This window comes from Delphinapterus leucas, chromosome 13 (genome assembly GCF_059928025.1).
Source record: "Delphinapterus leucas isolate spDelLeu-1000000601 "Yukka" chromosome 13, BTC_Dleu_Yukka2, whole genome shotgun sequence".
NCBI classification, from domain to species: domain Eukaryota; kingdom Metazoa; phylum Chordata; class Mammalia; order Artiodactyla; family Monodontidae; genus Delphinapterus; species Delphinapterus leucas.
The window spans coordinates 11,852,987-11,873,204 of record NC_143141.1 but is presented as its reverse complement, the minus strand read 5'-3'; the positions used below and the strand labels follow the sequence as shown (position 1 = coordinate 11,873,204).

The 20,218-nt window shown below is 48.8% G+C and overlaps 2 protein-coding genes across 3 annotated transcripts in view; one reads left to right on the top strand and one right to left on the bottom strand.

Annotated features, from left to right (window-relative positions):
* The window catches only part of ANAPC1 (anaphase promoting complex subunit 1), a 118,762-nt gene extending 102,744 nt beyond the window's left edge, over positions 1 to 16,018 (top strand). Inside the window, exon 49 of one of the 2 annotated variants that reach the window (XM_089922790.1) lies at positions 1 to 16,018. The gene's annotated coding sequence lies outside the window, so the exon portion shown is untranslated. The other variant, XM_089922791.1, reaches the window with a different exon arrangement.
* LOC149747682 (uncharacterized) overlaps positions 7,598 to 20,218 on the bottom strand; it is a 27,092-nt gene continuing 14,471 nt past the window's right edge. Inside the window, exons 2-8 of the mRNA XM_089894200.1 lie at positions 10,980 to 11,048; positions 10,683 to 10,799; positions 10,314 to 10,508; positions 8,755 to 8,813; positions 8,314 to 8,399; positions 7,788 to 7,962; positions 7,598 to 7,694 (exon numbers count right to left, since the gene is read on the bottom strand). Of these exons, the coding sequence (XP_089750326.1) occupies positions 7,635 to 7,694; positions 7,788 to 7,962; positions 8,314 to 8,399; positions 8,755 to 8,813; positions 10,314 to 10,508; positions 10,683 to 10,799; positions 10,980 to 11,048 (761 nt within the window). The 3' untranslated portion in view covers positions 7,598 to 7,634. The remainder of the gene's footprint in view (positions 7,695 to 7,787; positions 7,963 to 8,313; positions 8,400 to 8,754; positions 8,814 to 10,313; positions 10,509 to 10,682; positions 10,800 to 10,979; positions 11,049 to 20,218) is intronic.

The window sequence follows — 20,218 nt, the reverse complement described above, 5'->3', positions numbered from 1 at the left end:
GAGGAGATTTATACCCTAATGAAGAATTACCCAACATGAAGCCTGCTCTAAATAGAAAAAATAAGAAACTTCCACTACAGAGAGGTCTTCAGAAATTATATTTTAAAATAAAAGTTCAGGGCTTCCCCGGTGGCACAGTGGTTAAGAATCCGCCTGCCAATGCAGGGGACACGGGTTTGAGCCCTGGTCCAGGAAGATCCCACATGCCGCAGAGCGACTAAGCCCGTGCGCCACAACTACTGAGCCTGCGCTCTAGAGCCCGCGAACTACAACTACTGAGCCCGTGTGCCACAACTACTGAAGCCCGTGCGCCTAGAGCCCGTGCTCCACAACAAGAGAAGCCACGGCAATGAGAAGCCCGTGCACCACGACGAAGAGTAGCCCGCGCTCGCCGCAAGTAGAGAAAAGCCCGCTCGCAGCAACGAAGACCCAACACAGCCAAAAGTAAAATAAATGAAATAAAATAAATAAATTTATTTTTAAAAAAAGTTCATTTTCACCCAGGATTTAGAGAACATACGTCTGTATCAAGTTTATGGACCAGATGCTGAGGAAGGGGATTCGTATAAAGGTGTCTGCAGCTTCAGGTTTCCAGTCCAGGAAGAAGGCGGCTCTCTGCTGTCCAGATACTGATGTGCCCTCTGCCTCCTAAATGGCCGGTGGGACCGTAAACTGGTCGAAGCTGCAAGGTCCATCCAGTGATTTCACGTTTCCACACCCTGAATTGTGGGGTTTAGCTTTAAAAGTAAAAATGAAAGCAAATAGAAATGTTTCCATTGAGAGTTTGACAAAAACCCATGTGGTGTTTGCTCCTGCAGAGGGGGCTTGCGTCCGGAAGGCGTGCATCAGTGGTTCTCTTCAGACCTTCACTGTTCCACCTGTGTGCCCGCCCTGGGACTTGCCCCTGTGTGTGAAGCATAGGCAAGGTGGCTGATAGGGAGGGTGAAATGTGCTTCCTTCACACTTAAAGAGTTTTTTCTTCTAATTAAAAATAAAAGAAAAAAATTAAAATGGTAGATTATAGAAATTCCATTTGAATCAGGGTACAGAGGACTCAGCATTGGGTAGCTGTTGCTGCCTTCACTCTCAATTGTTTATAACTTCTAATCTTTTCTGTGATTGAAGAATGACTTGAGTTATTTGCACACGTATGAACTCTCGTGTACGAAGGAGAACAGTCATTGGAATGTTGTCAACAAAAGCAAAAATCAGGCTTTATAAGGGAGAGAACAGGATGGAAGATTGCAGATGGTCTGGAAACAGCATTGTCTTTATATTTGGGGCCTCCCGAGGAGCACAGATGATGTTCTGGACAGTCTGCTCCCGAGCAAACACGTTAGGATCATCGGAGAAGTCAATGCCAGCTCTTTGTGGGCTCTCAAAAAATCTTGGGAGTATGGCTCTCACCATCCAGAACGTTTTAGCCTCCTCACAGCCATGGCAGGGAAGAGCTGGGGAAACGCGTCCAGCTTTGAGTGTTTTGGCCCAGAAGTGGCCTATGTCACTTCTGGCTACAGCCTGTTGGCATGAAATAAATTGCTCCACCTTGTACGTGTTCTTTCACAAAGGGGAGAACTAGACACCGGTGAGTGCTGGTAATGTCTGTCACAGTATGATTCCTCACCTGTCCATCCATCTTCTCTGCTTACACAGATGGAAATGCATGTCATTGCCTCCATAGATGGACATGGTTAAAGAAACAGTACAGCCACACACACACTCAGGTTATTACTGTTTCCCCGACGGATGCTGACATCTGTGTTCCTCGCTCGAGTGTCTTCCAGAGGAGTGAAGGCATGAACTTGTGGGAAGCTCTGAGGCATAGACGCCAGGCCTTAGCCGCAGGACATCATTGGTGTGAGCCTCACAGAACTTCTCCTTGGTGCTGCGTAATGTTACTTGAATAAGGCCGCTTTCTCACCCTTTGTCTAGAAACCAGCTGACTTCACAGCATATGGAGAGGGGCATGTCCCAGCTTAGGGGATCTCCTGACATCCTACAGGAGGCAGGAAGGAGGGGGGCTCGCATCTCTCAGCCTGGTGGTCAGTGTGCAAACACGCTTGGTGGGAGGCCGGCGAGCCTGCTGGGCTGTAGACAGGCCCGAGCATGGGAGCCAGCATTGGAATGGAAGCCAGAGCCTGTGGGAGCCGAGGCAGGAGTTGTCAGAGGAATGGACTTGTGACGATTCCAAGGGAAGCACATGCCAAAGTCCGGTCTGAGCGACTGGAGTAGGCCAGGCCGGGAGAGGATGTTGGGAACTGGGTGAAACTGAAGGCCGTGGACCAATCTGAGACCAAAGCAGGAAGACTTTGTCGCCTCCTTCATACAGGGTTGGGGGCCTCTCTTCTGGGTTCCCCATCCTCATACTGACCAAATTTTGGGGAAGATGCCTCACTGTATGGAGATCTCTCCAGTTAAGCAATGGAGGAGGGGACAGGATTTGGTCACCTCTGTACCCCTGTGTCTGCAATTTTTAACCAGCAGTGGAAGGAAGCAGAGGTGAGGTCGGAAAAGCACCCCCTCCACGTGGAGGCCTCTGTCAGCACTTACTGCGCCCAGCAGATACCTACACTGGTTCCAGAGCTTCCCAGGTGACTGTTTTCCTGCTTCCAAGGCCAGGTTCCCCTACTCCAAAATACACTGGTTGCTTCTCACTACAGTCACAAGCTTCCGAGAAGCCTTTTTCGATAAAAGAAGAGCCTCTAAAACCACATCCTTGATTTTTGCCTGTGGATAAGGAAGACTTGCCTGTTCTCCATCCTCTTGCTTTGCTCCATCTTATGTTCTTGAGTGAAAGTGAGGCTGGGATGGAAAGTGGGGGCTGCTCAGAGGGCAGGACTTTCAGGCCCCAGACGAGGGGAACCCATCTATCAGGCAGCTGCACCAGAAGCTCCCTCAGGTGGCATCTCGTCCTGCCCCTCGTTCTACAGCTGAGACCCGGAGGCTCAGGGAGGGGTGGCTGGCCCAAGTCCGCACCGCTCCCCATCGCAGCCCAGGCCAGCCTGGGCACCCAGACCGCGCTGTTTCTACCCGAGAACCTGGTCCATTACTGCCTTTCTTCCTGGTCCAGTAGACCCTCAGGAAGAGGCCAGTTAAATGTAAGTTACAAGGACGTTGCACCAGGCAGAGTTTATGAACACCTTTAAAAAGCAGACACACCGACTCTTCCTTTCTCTGTGCATCTTTGGAAAAACAAAGGCCTTTGTGTAATTTCTTGGAATTAGATTAATTGAATTAGCCTGTGTTGCTTTCTTGGTCATTATAACAACTATCTTAATTAAAAATTTTCTCTTTTAGCTGAAAATATTTATTCCATGGTACATTAAAACATGAAGTAGGAAATTTAGGAAAAGAATTAATTTCATACTAAGCTCAATAAAAGCAATGAAAATCTGTAAATAAGCACATGTTCTTAATTTCCACTGCTTTTACTCCAGTACTCAGGTGTGAAGTGTCTCGCCTTGCCTCTGTAGTCAGTGGCGCCATCCGGAGTCTTATGCGCAGGTGCAGGGCCTTGGGACACTGTGGACCGTGTGCTTTCAGAACCCAGACATGCCAGATGCTGATCTGTGGAGTCACATTACTGGGGGACTCATCACAGGGACAGTGGTTGGAAGCTAGTTGGTGCCACTTGTTTTTCTTTCATTTGTGTTTATTTGTGTGCATATCTTTCACTTATCAAGAATATTTTAATTCTGCTTACTGTGCCATTTCAGAGATTAAGAAGATATTTTGGGCAAATGTGTATAACTCTGGAGTTGAAGGAAGAATCCTTAGCAAATCCGCTGTAATTAGCATCCCTGGCTGCAGTCTCCTGCCCCGTAAGATCTAGATGAGAGGAGCTCCAGCCCTCAGGCGATGAAATCTCTGCAGGTCCCCAGAGGAGGGAGCAGGTGCTGTCTGGTCACCTCCCTCCACACCCCCTCTGTTGCACTGGTTCACCTGTAGGTCATCCCCTGTGCCCTGTGAGGGGCCTGGATGTCAACTCGGTGTCTTCACCACCTCCTCCTCTCTCCTTAGCCTCCACCTATGTTTCCCGTATGGGACCAGGTAAGAGTGTGCCGTTGGGAGGTGCCAGCGAGAGATGCCCAAGCAAGGCCGGGAGGTGGGAAAGGAGGCGAAGCTGTTATAGGCGGACACGAGGGCAGATGGTGCATACCTGGCAGCAGGGCGTTAATACCAGCTCTGCCCGGGGGCCCCGCCCTGGAGTTTCTGGAGGTTTGTTGGGGCTTCTTCATCCTCTGCTCCAAAAACCCCTCCATCTGCTTCTCTTTATCAACACCCTTTCTGCTTGGGTCCCTGAGCAGACCCTGTGATGCTGTGTGGGATGTAATGACCCAGATGTGAACACAGCCCGTCCCGAGTCCCCACCGCTTGTTCTCCCCTGGGCTTTGCTTATGGAGTTTCCAGGCCCTTGGTTTTCTCCCCTGAGCTCCCAGTGCTGTTCACTTGCCTTTTCCATTATCAGACACTCAGCTGTTCTCTGAAAGCCCCAACTGTCTGCAGTCCTGTAATCCTTGCACCAGCTCCCCCGAATGGCACCAGCCTCAGTGCTGCAGCAGCAGTGACCCCCCGAGTGGCCTTGGGTTTCCCCTAACATGCTGAGGGGACTCTCTGACTAAAGGAAGAATGGGCGACCTTTTAGCTGAGTAACTGGAACGCATTGGGGTTGGCCCCATTTGTGTCAGGCTTCCTGGGACGGAGTCACAGGTGTGTGGATGGAGACATAGTGTGGCCCATTGCCCAGTCCTGTTGGTTCTGGGTTTGCCCCTCAGCGGCCACCCTGAAGAGAGAAGCAACCCTTAGCCCAGCTGCTTCCACCTTGGCCTTCTGGGGCAGCACAGACTGGGTGTCACAGACTGAAAAGTACCGTGGTCGTTTGCTGCTCGAGGTTTTGAGGACTCGAGGAAAATGCTAAACCTTCATGGGATAGAGAGCGTTGAGCGACTGTATTGCTTCCTGGAAGGAGTCGGCTTTTTATAAGACTTGACTGTGAGGTTCCTGGGAAGCTTACCAGAAATTTCTTGGCAAAATTAGACATTTCCAGGGGAAAAAAAAGAGACGAAGAGCTAGATAGTTTCTGTCTGGCAAGTGCAGTGATTACCCAGTAATACTGTATAGCAGCTGCCCAGTAATAAAACTTCCTACCTAAAGGGGCTGGACATATAGAGAGCTGTAAACCTGAGCATCACTGAGCAAATCAAGCTGCAGTGGACCAGCCCAGGCCCTGGGATGGCCTTTAATGCTGGACAGGTGCCCCCGGGGCCCCCCACCCCGACCCCAAAGACCTTCTTGGTCTCTCTGAAGGGTTTTGAGCCTTAATTTTCCTACTTAATTCCTACTCTCAGTTGAGCATGTCTGTTGGTGTAGCCCTCGCACCTCTGATGATTTAAGAACAAGCTCTTACAAACCACACAGCTGGGTTTTGCTTTGTGATTCAATCTGAAGATCTTTTTTAGTGTTGTTGAGTTCAGATTTATTAATAATATGATCTAAGGTGTGTCTAGTTTTTATATTTCTGTATTTATACCGCACTTCTTATATTTACTGTGTATCTTTGGTCTGTTTTCTCTGCTCTCAAAATTTGCTGTATTCATGACTTTGGCAGTGAGGATGGCTCATGTTTTTGTGACTGCATTTAACACAAATACCTTCGTAGGATTCCTTGAATCCCTCTTTTCCTTACCTCGGCTTCCACTGTCTTGTTTCCAGCTCTGATGGCACCCTGGCACCTCCCCACCTCTCCCCCAGGCAGCATTCATGAGTCCCTCCCCTGCTCTCTCCCTTCTCTGAGTGTGAAGGTTGGGTTATTTCTGTAATGTCAGAGTGAACGATAGCATACGATTCCCCCCTTCTGTTCCCATTGTGTGTCAGCCTTAGATCGGCCCACTGATGTTCTCCATGCCTTCCCTCAGTCCTCCGGCTGACAGTTCCCATCTCTCCGTTGGGTAAGGCTGCTCTCCAGCAGGTTAGATGCGGACTTCCTCCTCTCTCCTCAGGTGTTTCTCTCCTTCCTGTCTCTGCCTCTTTTCCTCACTACCTTCTAGTCGTTTCTTTGGGCTCTTCTCAGCTTCCTCCTCCTTGGTGGTCCAGGCCTCTTCCTGACTTTCTGTCCCTTCTCCCTTTGCCCATCCTCAGTCTCTGTGGAGGCTTCTGCTCTGGTCTCTTTTCTCCCTTGGGTGCCCCCCTCCATGTTACTGCTAGACCCTTTCAGAGTACTCAGGGGTCAGGGCCTTTGTCAGCTGACACCCACTGGAAGGCTGGGGGGCCATCGTGCCACTGGCTGGTTTCGACAGGTTCAGGCTGCCATGGTCCACGGGCCTGAGGAGAGCTGGAGGCCCCGTGGTGGGGGAGGGAGAGGGGGGCGGGAGCTACAAGCAGAGAGAGAAAGTGAGATCAGAGTGGAAGGCAGACCCCCCAGCGAGGAAGCTCTCGGCACCACAGAACAAGGTGCGTGTAGGACAGGGGGTCCGGGAGAATCAGCTGTCACCCTCGTTGCTCTTATGTGCGACCAGATCCAAGAGGGGCCGCGGGTGTTTTTCTTTCTTTCTTTTCCTTATTGTAGTAAAAGCGCTATTTTCTTTCCAATTTTGAGACTCCTGATATATACAGTAGGAATATGTAGTCCTGACATATTCTTGGTCCTCAAATAAAAACCTAGGGGATGAACGAAACTTCATACCCAATTCGGTTTATCTCAGAACACACTTGCCCTGCTTTTCTCTCTCCTTTTCTTTCTCCTGGGGTCAGAATGGGCCCCTGCAATGAGGCAAAGGGCGGAGGGCTCAGCTCACAGGACTGTCCTAGTACAGCTGTCTGCCCAAGCAGGGGGTTCCTTATGCACTTCACAGAAGGTCTCCCTCCACTTCAAGTAAATCCACACATAAAAACGAAATTTAAGCCAAGGAAAACAAATGCTAAAGCATGTGATGCTAGTCAGGTGACCGGTCTGTGCATGTGTCGTTTGTCACGGGCTTCCTCACAGCTCTGCATGTGTACTTGTTTCCTTTATTATCCAGCGAGCTTATTTGTTCAGAGACTAGAGAGCCCTAAGAGCTCCTTCTGTCCACGTGAGGCTAGACCCTGACACATACTACAGGGACCCAGCTCAGGGTAGCTTGCATCAAGTGGGAGCAAAGCACACAAAACCTTTGATGACGTGTTGGAGTTAATTGTTTTTTTTTCCCCAAGAGCCACCATGGTAATGGCTCCTTTTCCAGAAAGGATGACCTCAGTGTTTTTCATCTATTTATATTTAAAAATCAACTCAGATCAAAACCCTGCAGAGGTTTTCATTCACTACTTAGATCAGCATTTCCAAGAGTTTTCCTAAAAAAAAAAAAAAAGAAAAAAAAAAGAAATTGATATGCAAATTGGGACCTTGTATAGCATGGTAAATGATTCCATAGTTGAATCCATTTGGAGAGTTTTTGTATAAACACAGTAATTACTTTCTGTACCATGGGAGTTCACAGAGCCCTTACTAGGCTAACAGTGCGTTAAGGGATGCAGTGGCACTTCCTCGTGACCACCAGCCCTGGAGGTGACTGCAGGGCACGGGGTGGGGTTGTCCCCACCAGGAGGTCCAGTACTTACTTGGACCACCTGCAGCCCCTGCTCCATTCCTTGGGAACCTAGGGGACGCCCTGGCGCACCCGACTCCAGACCCAGTGATGTGGGTTCTGGGCCTGGATCTGAAAGGGAAGCACAGCAGGGTGAGCGCCTGGAGGAGGGGCCCAGCCCCTCCACCTCTGGGGTGCGCTCCCAGGCCCTCATCCCCAACAGACCTCCTCACACAAATCCGGGGTGACCCAGGCTCGGTGCTCCATCGCATGGAAGAATTCCACCTTCAACTTGAGGAACTCCTTGTAGAGGTCTGGCCAGTGCTCCCTGCCCAGCAGGAACTGGAAGATGCTCCGCTTGGATGTGGGGTTGTCCTCCTCCATGTCGGAGGCGATGTAGCTGCCATCAGAAAAGAGGGCTAGCTGGTCCCAGCCCCCACAAGGACTCAGGCGAGACAGTGGAGAGAGGCTGCTGAGGTCACCCTGGAGGAGCACCCGGGTCCACAGAGGGCAGGACCGTCGTCAGCACCAAGGCTGCTGGGCCCATGCTGTGCCCAGCCCAGGTCAAGGTTCTGGCTGTCACCATTTCCCTGGGACTTTCTACCTCGGGTCCCTCAGTCTCTGGGCAGCAAATGGTGTTTCCTGGCTACGTTCATTATCCCAGGACCTTCCTCCTTGCCTTCCCCTGCTCTGACCATGTGACCCCTTGAGGGCCTTGAACCACCACTGGGGGCCCTCAGGCATTGCTCACAGGGCCAGGAAGAAGTGGATCCTGTTGTAGAGGTGACCAGGCAGCCCGACACGGCCGAAGTACTCCACCACCATGGAGAGCAGGTACTGCGTGGAGACAGAGGGTGGGGGAGGGGCGGCCAGGGGTCGATGGCAGGGCCAGTGTCCTGAGCGGGCCATGCGCCCCACCCCCATCCAGAGGCCAGGTGGGAAAACCACCCAGGGTGGGCCTTGCTAAGGGACTCATGGCCCTTTGACATGTGGAGATGAGCTGATGGGAGGCCAGGGAGGAGATGCCCAAGGGCCGGGGCACCGACAGTGTGTCCTTTCTTCCTTTCTGGCACCAAGGGCGGGTCTCTCCAGGGCCTCTGCTCAGGCAGACACCTTGTCCTCCGTCCCCACCCCCAGGGGGTGGTGACACTGCAGACCCCTTGGTACCTCATACTTTTAGTGCTGTGGGTACCTTGTCGGACACTTTCAGGAAAATATCAGCTTCCAGGAAGCTCTGGATAACAGGGTCCTCTGTAAGGGAAGGGAGACGTGATGAGGGCCTTGGAGCAGCCCTTCCGGGAGCAGCGAGCCCGGGGCTGTGGGACATTTCACAGGGAGGAGGGGAACTGGAAACTTCTCCCAGTTCCTCTGTTTCAGGAAGTAGAGGCAGCTCTCTTTCCCCAGGAAGGCTCAGAGCCTTAACAGTGACAAATCTGTTCCTTCCATTGACCCAGGGAGAGTGAGTCTCAACTGTGGGGCAGGGATTTTGCTATTGTTATTTAATCTTCAACACGTGGGTGGGTATGTGTGTTTCATAAAGAGATATGACCTGGTTCTCAAAGTTTAACATAACTTTCCTCGAGCCAAAGCTTGGGTGTGGCCTTGGGCCTCTGGGCACTGCATCCCTGTCACTTCATCGTACTGTGACTGGGCAACGCTTTCCTGCCCCACCTGATAACAGCACCCCATGTGGGCAGTGGAGAGTTCATACCCTCCTGGGCGGGGGCGGGGGGCGCTGGGCATTCTACCCTCCTCCTGGACCCCCTTCACTTCCTGCTGATAATGACCTGGCCTCCCCTGGCCCCAGCAGGCTCATCTGGGATTAGAGCTGTCCTTGGAGGTGCCATTTTCCAGTGATGGCCTGAGAATGCCAGGTCCTCCTTGTCTTTCACACCTTGCCCCGGACAATGACATTTACCCAGACGGGAGGATGGAGGGGTCATGGATCATTTCGCCCTCCCTGAGCCTTGTCCAGGCGGCCTGGCTCCCGGAAGGGCATTGCTTTCTGTGATGATGAAAATATTCTGTAGCTTGCTGTCCAGTACGGTAGCCATTAGCCATGTGTGGCTACTGAGCTTATGAAATGTGGCTGGTGAGAACCAGGAACTGAATTTCAGAAGTTTATTTTAACTCACGTAGAGTTAAATTTGAATAACTGCATGTGGCTAGTGGGTGCTGCATTGGACAGTGTCAGCTCCGTGTCATCTCCCAACCTGCCACACTCGGTCCTGCCTCTGGTCCTGGCATCACCTTCTCTGCAGACCTTCCCTGAGTATCTGTCACAAAGCTCTCCGACTCTTGCTCACAGCCCGTCTCTAGGTGTCACTGCCTTTTCCTTCTCTGCATTTGTCACTGGCTGAGAGCAACTTACTTCTGTAATGTTTTTTGGTCTCCTCCCACTCTGAGCATAATGGCAGCGAGATCTAGTTTGTCCTTTCATCACTAATCTCTAAAATCTTAACTGGAGGGAATAAATGTGGGCAGGGGATTCCTCCCTTGATTTGTCCTAAAATGTCTTGATAATTGAACAGTCAACCGTGAGTCCTTTTTTCCCTTCTCCCTCCAAGAACTTGTCTCAGATGAAAACCCATCAGCACCGCAGTAGAACTGTGGAAACAGAGTGATCTGCTTCTGTGCCACCTGGACACCTCACAGCTCTGAGCCCCAGGGGGAGCTTTGGCTATGATCCCGGAGCCTCTGGGATCCTCGGTGTAAAAGGGACCTGACACTCCACTGGCTCAGAGCACAGACCCAGAAGCCGGTAGAAGGCCTCTTGGTCTTCTGGACGATAACTGGATCTTCTCTTGCTCATCCTGAGTTTCGTCCCCTCAACATGATTGACAGTCCACATGCTCCTCCTCCGACTGCTCTTCTTCCAGGACGTCAGCTCGGAGACAGCTTCCGAGGGGGTGGGGTTGGAGGCCAGGGGGCTGCTCTCCTGGGCGGCTGCAGGAACAAGGCTCTGTGTGAGCACAGACCTGACCCACCTGGGAGGTCCTGAGTCTTCCCTTGCAGCTCACCCTGAAGGTTGAACCCTGCCTCCTGAGGACAAGACAACAAGTGGTTACTCAGCAGTAACTGATGTTCTGTTCAGGGCCGAGGAAGCTGAGGACATCACACCCCCCTTGACATACATCAGTCTCTTCCTCTTCTGGCCCCGCATCCTCCTGGTTCTCTGCTCAGAGACAGCCTCTGGAGGGGCAGAACTGGAGGCCAGAGGGCTCCCATCCTGAGCAGCTGCCAGGAGAGAGGAAGGACCCTGTGTGATCAGGGGAGGGACCCACCTGGGAAACACTGTGCTCTTCCCTTCTCACTCACCTTGAGTATGTTGCATGTGACATCTGAAGTGATAAGAATGACCATCACCCCCTTTGCACTTTGTCTATAAAGGAGGGTAGGAACTGAATTAATATTTACCTTTTTTTGCCAGGGAAAAACTGCTCTCCTGTGCCTCTTTCCATGGATCTTTCTGTCTGGGGGGCACCTCTATGGAGACAAATGTGAAACTCTCTGGTCATCGATGTCTTTAATAACTACAAAGGTGAACAAGATAGTGACCTCCGGTCTCACCCTGGACACCCTTTCCCCTGCCCTGCAGACCCACACCCGTGAGAGTCCAGGGAAGAAGAAGTGATGCTGGAGCCATGATGATCTATCACCTTCATTCATTCAGAGAGCGGGGATAAGTGTAAATGACCACACACACCTGGCTTCCCTTCCATGTGCTGCTTTTCCTCTGACTTTTTTGCTGGGTCCTGTTGGCTTGCAGCAGTCTCTGAGGCAGCCGATGTGGAGCTCAGAGGGATAGTCTTGTCTTTTCTGGGTACAAAAAAATGGAAAGAAACCAACTTGATTCTGACCAGGCCATTTCTTTCCGCTTAACCTGCTTCTTGTGAGACCTAATAATAATTAAAATGGCAATAACATTAACTAACAGTAATTGCTTAGTAAACTTCAGATATTGATTCGTGCATTGGGATTACCTCATTCAATCCTTACAAGGAGGTGTGAGGTAAGGTGTATAACTTGCCTGTATACAGATGAGGAAATGCTGACCTAATTTGTCTAGGATTTGCTCCTTGACAGTGGCTAGAGCTCTTTGGACTTGGGATTAGAACTCGTGTCTGAGCGGTGCTCAGGGGAAGAAGGCTGGTGGCAGCCACAGTTGAGCCTCAGTCACATTTCCATTAGGGTTGAGCTGGGCCACCTTACACGCTTATGTCATCGGCTCTACCTAAATATCCCTGTGAACCGCTATAAAGTTACAGCAATCCAACCTGGCAAAAATCTGACCAGAGTAGCCCAGGCCTGTCCGAAATGGCCCTGGAAGCTGATTGAGGCAGTTCCCCCTCAAGAAGGCCAGTGCCGCCTGCCGCCTCTGAGGACAGTGTTCCTCCTGGGTGACAAAGTGTCCACATGCTCCCGGGGCTCTCAAGGTCGAGTTCTCTGTAGGGTGGCTTTACTGTCTCTCCTCCTTCCCCCATATTCATTTTGTTCTCCTTTTGCCCACATCCCCTCCTGTTCTCTTTTCTCCCCAAACTCGAGACCTATTTGTATTCCTACTGCATCCCAGTCACTCATCTGGAGGTTCACAGGTGATCCCTTCCACATCCCCTGCGACAGCTTAGAGGAACATAGTTCAGGATCCAAGACTCACCGTAGTACAGAAAAGAGTGACGCCCACCCCAAGTAAGCACCTGGAGGCTCCCTCAAGATCTAGGCCCTCACCCTTACCCAGAATGCAGCTTCACAACAGCGTGAGAAGAGCACTGACTGTAGCCAAGTGTTCGGGATTAAATGGCTTCCGAGATTCTGGAGCCCTTACTATGAGTCACTGATGACATCACACCATTCCACCAGAAACTGCTCTTTGGTTTATAAAAGGCTCTCAAGGAAAAGACTGTGGGCCTCAAGGAGGAAGGAGTTAGTGTCCCAGCCTGAACACTGGGATCACTTCCTCTTACCCCAGTATTACCTCTGAACCTCATCTTGTGTTTCATCTAACCAATTAATGGTTCCAAATGAAAGTGATTCATCCACATACCAAAAATTGAGAAAATACAAAATTAAAAGTTGATTAATATTCATAGTAAAGTTATTAATGTAGTTTATTTGATATTTAATTATTTATTAAACATCTTTATTGGAGTATAATTGCTTTACAATGGTGTGTTAGTTTCTGCTTTATAACAAAGTGAATCAGCTATACATATATCCCCATATCTCCTCCCTCTTGCGTCTCCTTCCCAATGTAGTTTATTTTTACTCCCTTCTGATTTGTGTTTAACTATGATTATATTGAGATTTAAAAAATTAACTTTTTCATTTTGAGATAATTGTAGATTCATAAATGCAGTTGTAAGTAATGACACATCCTATATACCTTTCCCCAAATTTCCTTCAGTGGTACAAAGTTGAATATCTATAGCACAGTATCACAATAGGAAATTGGCATTGGTACAACCCATTGACCTTATTCAGATTTCCCCAGTTTTATATGCAACCACTTACGTGTGTATTTAGTTCTGTGCAATTTTATCACATGTGTACACTCATGTACACCACCACCAAGGTACAGAACAGTTCTGTTATAAGGATCCTTCATGCTACTTTTTTGTAGTATCTCCATCCACAGCCCCTGGCAACCACTATTCTCTTCTTCTTCTATATAATTTTGTTATTTCAAAACTACATAAACGGAAACAGATAGTGTATAATCTTCTGATCTGGCTTTTATTTTTAATTTGCGTAATTCCCTTGAGAACTGTTTAATTTGTTGCATAAATCAATAGTTTATCCCTTTTTATTGCTTAGTAGGAATCCATGGTTCTATGGTCAAGTGCATATTTAGTTTTGTAAGAATCTGCCATACTCTTCTAGAGTGGCCCTATCATTTTACATCCCCACCAGGAATGTATCAGTGATCCACTTTCTCCACATCACTGTCAGCATTTGGGTTATCACTTTTTATTTTAACCATATCTCGTTGTGGTTTTAATTGGCACTTCCCTAATGATATTCCATAATGATATTAATTTCATGTGTTTATTTGCCATCTGTATATCCTCTTTGGTGAAATCTCTGTTCATGTTTTTTTCTAATTGAACTACTTCTTTGCTGTTGCGTTTTGAGAGCTTTTTATGTATATCCCAGATACAAGTCCTTTGTAAGATACATGGTTTGCAAATATTTTCTCCCAGTCTATAGCGTATCTTTTAACATCCTCTTTTTTTTAACCATTTTTTTCTTCTGGTTTTATTGAAATGTAATTGAGGTACAACACTGTATAACTTTAAGGTGTACAGTATAACTACTTGACATGTGTATATTGCAAAATGGTCACCACAGTAAGTTTAGTTAACATTTATTACCTCATATAGTTACAGAAAAATTTTTTCCCTGTAATAAGAACTTTTAGGATTTACTTTCTTAGCACCTCTCAAGTACACCATACAGCAGTGTTAATTATATAGTCACCATGCTGTACGTCACATCCTCAGGACTTACTTCTTTTATAATTGGAAGTTTACACCTTTCGACCACCTGCAACCATTTCACCCGCCCCCCCAGTCCCTGCCTCTAGTAACCATCCATCTGTTCTTTGTTTCTATCAGTTTTTTTAAAACTTTATTGAAGTATAGTTGATTTACAATGTTGTGTTAACTTCTGTACAGCAAAGTGATTCCGCTATACATACATATATATATATACACATACATATTCTTGTTCATATTCTCTTCCATATGGTATATCACAGGATATTGAATATAGTTCCCTGTGCTATGCAGTAGGACCTTGTTGTTTATCCATCATATATATAGTAGTTTGCATCTGCTAATCTCAACCTCCCAATCCGTCCGTTCCCTACCCCCCTTCCCCCTTGGCAACCACAAGTCTGTTCTCTACGTCTGTGAGTCTGTTTCTGTCTCGTAGATAAGTTCATTTTTGTCATATTTTAGATTCCACATATAAGTGATCTCATATGGTATTTGTCTCTTTCTGACATACTTTGCTTGGTAGGATAATCTCTAGGTCCGTCCATGTTGCTGCAGATGGCATTATTTCATTCTTTTTTGTGGCTGAGTAACATTCCATTGTATACGTGTACCACATCCACTCGTCTGTCGATGGACACTTGGGTTGCTTCCATGTCCTGGCTATTGTGAACAGCGCTGCTGTGAACATAGGGGTGCGTGTAGCTTTTGGAGTTACAGTGTTATTCGGGTATACGCCCAGGAGTGGGATAGTGGGACTGCTGGGTCATATGGTGACTCTATTTTCAGCTTTTTGAGGAAACACCATACTGTTCTCCATAGTGGCTGCACCAGTTTACATTCCCACCATCAGTGTAGGAAGGAGGGCTCCCTTTTCTCCACATCCTCTCCAGCATTTGTTATTTGTAGACTTTGTTTTGTGGGCTGTGCCACATGGCACGTGGGATCTTAGTTCCCTGATCAGGGATCAAACCTGATCAGTGCCCTCTGCAGTGGAAGCACTGAGCCCTAACCACTGGACCACCAGGGAATTCCTATTTGTAGACCTTTGAATGATGGCCATTCTGACTGGTGTGAGGTGATACCTCATTGTAGTTTTGATTTGCATTTCTCTAATAATTAGCAATGTTGAACACCTTTTCATGTGCCTGTTGGCCATCTGTATATCTTCTTTGGAGAAAATTCTATTTAGGTCTTCAGCCCCATTTTTTGATTGGGTTGTTTTAAACTGCTTTATTGATGTATGTTACATAATATTCACTCATTTTAAACATACAATTCAATGAATTTTAGTGTATTTACACAGAGTTCAACAATCATCACCACAATCTAATTTTGGAACATGTCCATCCCCCCAAAAGATCCCTCTCTCCTTGCAGTCACTCCCCATTCTCACCTCCAGCTCTAGGCAACCACTACTGCATGTCTGTTTTTTTTTTTTTTTTTTTTTTTTTACTGGGGATTGGTAGAGAAATCAGTTTGAAAAAAATATTTCATTGCTAAAAGCCGTTTGAAATTTACTCATTTTAAGCTCTTTATTGATAAATGAGAAAACAGTGGCCCTGAAAGCACCAGGGTCTAGCCCAAGACCATACATAAGCACTACATGGCAGAGGCCAGATCCCTTGAAAAGCATTCTTCCCACTGGGAAACTGGGTGCCAAGCTTCGGGGTGGAGTGACCGCAGGTTCTGCTGTGGTTCCCTCTGATTGGTGCCCCATGAGAAGTGCCCTGTGGGTTCCAGAGCTGAGGGAGACGGGGGCGGCATCTTCTCCCTCCGAGACACTATTCCTGACTCTGGTTGGGTCTGTGGTCTCCACCCCTAATTCCAGCTCATTGAGGGGTTATCCTTGAAGCCAGGGCTGCCCTTCAGCTTGGTGGCTAGATTCCTGCTTCCTCCATTCTTCAGATTTCACACCAGATAAGTTTTCTCCTAGTGAGATGTGACTCTTGGAGGGCAATTTTTTTTTCTTATTTTTTTTTTTTTTGCAGGGAGCGGGAAGTGTGGTGAAGGGAAAGGGAACAGGAGCTTCTTTATGGAGTCTCTGTATTCTGGAAATTTTTATGTCCTAGAAATCTCCAGCATACATGGGGTGGAGGGAGGCAAGTTTGGCATTGTCACTAGCGTGGACTCCACCACAGATGTCTTCTGGGACCAGTCAGCAGCACCACGGTGAAGCCAGCACAGAGCTGGAGGCCTAGAGGGTGCCAGAGGGCATCAGTCATGGGGAGTGGCTGTCACCCACCCCAGTTCCACATGTTGGCTTAGGCAGGGGATTCTTAACTCGCCGGAGTCTGGGTCTTACGATGTTTCAAAAGAAGCCAGAAATTAGATTTTTTTAATGTGAAATCTTCCACATTTTAAGCAATGGCAACAAATTAAAAACTTTTGAATGCCATGTGGAGGGCACACAAGGACGCATCAGCTTCTGAGCCTGGCCAGGGGCTCTGCTCTTCAGGATTTAGCTCCGAGAACCGCTAGCAGGGGATCCCAGGGTGGGTGGGGGGATGGGGGGCTTGAGAGAGAGTATTCTCTCTCTTCTTTCATTTCCTCAGGCCATGTCTATGCAGGACTAAATCGAAGGGGTCACGCTTTTCGTTTATTATTAATTTATTTATTTTTGGCTGTGCTGGGTCTTCGTTGCTGCGCGCGGGGGCCACTCTTCGTTGCGGTGCGTGGGCTTCTTATTCCGGTGCCTTCTCTTGTTGCGGAGCACGGGCTCTAGAGCGCAGGCTCAGTAGTTGTGGCTCGCGGGCTCCAGAGCACAGACTCAGTAGTTGTGGCGCATGGGCTCAGTTGCTCCACGGCATGTGGGATCTTCCTGGACCAGGGCTCGAACCCGTGTCCCCTGCACTGGCAGGCGGACTCTTAACCACTGCACCACCAGGGAAGTCCCTATGCTTTTCCTTTAAAACATTCCCTCTCTCAACTTGCCTATGACTTGGGTGTTAAGTAGGGTGCTGATGGCCGTGGAGCTTCCTGGGATCATTCTAGAGGCAAGGGGAGGAGAGGTGTGTCCTCCCTGCCTCCCTTCCTGGTGGTGTCAGCTCTCCGAACTTGAGGGGGGAGGGGGAGGAGGCTATCTTGGTCTTCCAGTTAAGTGTTCACCTCTGTTTCCACCCTTCCTGTGATGAGAAGCTCTGCAAAGCTCGTTTCTTTTCCCGTGTGGTGGTAATGGTGGTGATGCTTGTGGTACCAGCCTCTGTATTCCCGTCTTTATGAGACTGCTAGCAGCGAAGTGCAGCTGGGCTCTGTCTCTGGCTGCTGATGCTGGGAAGATGTCTGTGGGTTTCCTCCACTCCCTCTTCCTTGATAGGGTGTGAGCTGTGAACCCACCTGGCTTTCTCTGTGGGTGTTGGTGTTAGGATGTGGGCTGTTCTTTCCACTGCGGGTTTGCCGCTGTGCGTCCAGGAGGGGGGTCAGAAGGATGATTCTTGCATGGCCTTTTGAAGAACACAGTAGAGACTTTACAGTTTTTTTGTGGAATGGACGCCAACATTCATGTTCGATAGAGGTCGCTGCTATAGCTGCACGTTGAGAAGGCAACCAACTTTGCTGAGACACACTGTCAGGGATTATGAGGGCATCCCCCCCATGCTCTCGGCTGACCAGGTCATATTCAATTACTGAAATTAGAGGAGGCCTTTGTTAGGGTGACACCGTCAGCAGCAGAGGAAAAACCATGAACTCAGATAGGTACAGCAGAGGACGAATGGAAACATATCCCGTGGGACTTGCTGCTTTCCCCCGTGTGGGTCTGGTGCTGCCCCCACACTGACAGGCAGGTGTCCTAGATTCAGTCTGAGTCACTCTGGACGAGTTAGGTATGCCTGTGATTCTGAGGGTACAGTAATATAATAACCATGAACATACCTTTGTGAACTACACAGCAACAATGCATGTACATGTACCATTCTCCCAGTAGGGACTAATGACTTAATGACTTTGAATAAAGATGTAGAACAAGTATAGAAGCCGCAGTTTAGACTAGGAGGGTAATTTCTGTTCCTCAGCCTTAAAGCTGAGTAACCACATCTCACTCTGGAATGCGCCCAGGGACCCAGTACAATACTGTAAATTCATCTCTTGCAGTGGGTGGATGGTGTAAACCGGATGCTTTGACAAGATTTGGAGACTGTTTTAAATTGTGAATGGAGATATGTTGGATCCACCGGATGGTACTGAAGTCAAGGAGGAGAACTCCACAGAGGATGATCCCAAACCCCACAGCCGGCAGTCTCCTCGCTGTGCCGGGCACTCCCTGAGCACTGCCCTCAGATGACCAGAGCTTACGGAAGCGCTTGCAGCGTTGACCTGGATTGTGAAAGGTTTGGGGGAAACCTCTGTTTATTCTCAAGAATCTTGAATCACCCCTCCTCTCTCCCCTCCCCACTCTCTTGGTGCATCTGGGACTAACAGCTGTTAATGTATGATCCCCAGAGTGGGTGGAAGCCAAGTGGAGGAATCCTTTTTGGCCTGTGCATCTCTTGTCTCGCTTCTTCACTTAGCTGGGGTCTAGCTGGAGTTCTTGATGAGACAAATCTGCTCTGAGCCTTTTTCTCAAAGAGCCCCTTTTGTACACTGGGTGCTCACCTTCTTCCACTGCGGGGAGAGGAGTAGCTTAGTTACTATCTTCTCAGCTGGGCAGCTAGAGGAAATACTCAGAGTTCCCAAGTAGAGGTGTCATGGATTTGGCTTTGAGAAAGAGCTTGGAATTGTTCTGCGTATTTTGGGAACATTTAGATAACATTTCCTATTACATCTTTTGAGGAGTTTTCTTTGCTCTGAAGTTTACTTTATTTGATATGAATGTAGCCGCTCTGTTTTCTTTTGACTGATGTTTACATAGCATATCTTTTTCCATTCTTGTATGTTCAACCTACCTCTATTGTTACATTTGTAAGTTCTCTCTTTTTTTTTTTTTTTTTTGCGGTACGCGGGCCTCTCACTGTTGTGGCCTCTCCCGTTGCGGAGCACAGGCTCCGGACGCGCAGGCTCAGCGGCCATGGCTCACGGGCCCAGCCGCCCCGCGGCACGTGGGATCTTCCCGGACCAGGGCACGAACCCACGTCCCCTGCATCGGCAGGCGGACTCTCAACCACTGCGCCACCAGGGAAGCCGCTATTGTTATATTTGAAGTGAATTTCACGTAGACGGTATATGGTTGAGTCAAGTTTTCCAATGCACTCTGCCAATCTCTGCCTTTTGATAGGTGTATTTATTTATTCATTTATTGGCCACACTGTGTGGCATGCAGGATCTTAGTTCCCTGACTGGGGATCGAACCCGTGCCCCCTGCAATGGAAGCACAGAGCCTTAACCACTGGACCGCCAGGGAGGTCCCTAGGAGGTGTATTTAGACTATTTACATTTAATGTCAGTATTTATATGTTAGGGCTAAGTCTGCCATTTTTTGTTTCCTTTTAGTTCTCTCCTTGTCACTCTGTTTCCTTTTTCCTGCCTTCCTGTGAGTTGCTTGAATATACTTTATAATTTCATTTTGGCTTTATAGCGTTTTTGAGTGTATTTCTTTGTGTCAGTTATTTAGTCGTTGCTCATCTGAGAGTCCAGGATCTCTATGGGGCTTCCACTGGCACTGCACGTGGTGGGGGCATGCCCGATTGTTGCCAGGCGTGGATGAAAATTCTGGGCTGTCACTCAGCCCTGACTGCCACCATCCTGGCTGTGGAGGGAAGGGCAGAGCATCTTGTTACAACCAGAAGAGGGTGGGAGTTTAGGTTCTTCACTCAGCCTTCAGTAACAAGTGCGGGTCCCCTTTTTCTCATGGTGTTTGTCTGGAGTATGGTGGTTACTGTCCAAAAGTTTTCTGTCTTGCTAGGTTGCTGTTTTCCTGATCCTTTGGCCAAAAAGAGCAGGCTTTTCTTGGGGGATTTTTTTTTTTTTTTTTTTTGCAGTACGCTGGCCTCTCACTGCTGTGGCCTCTCCCGTTGCGGAGCACAGGCTCCGGACGCGCAGGCTCAGCGGCCATGGCTCACGGGCCCAGCCGCTCCGCGGCATGTGGGATCTTCCGGTACCAGGGCACGAACCCGTGTCCCCTGCATCGGCAGGCGGACTCTCAGCCACTGAGCCACCAGGGAAGCCCTTGGGGGCTTTTTTGTCTGCACCCATTGAAGCCTCTAGTTTGCTGGCTTCTTCAGCCCA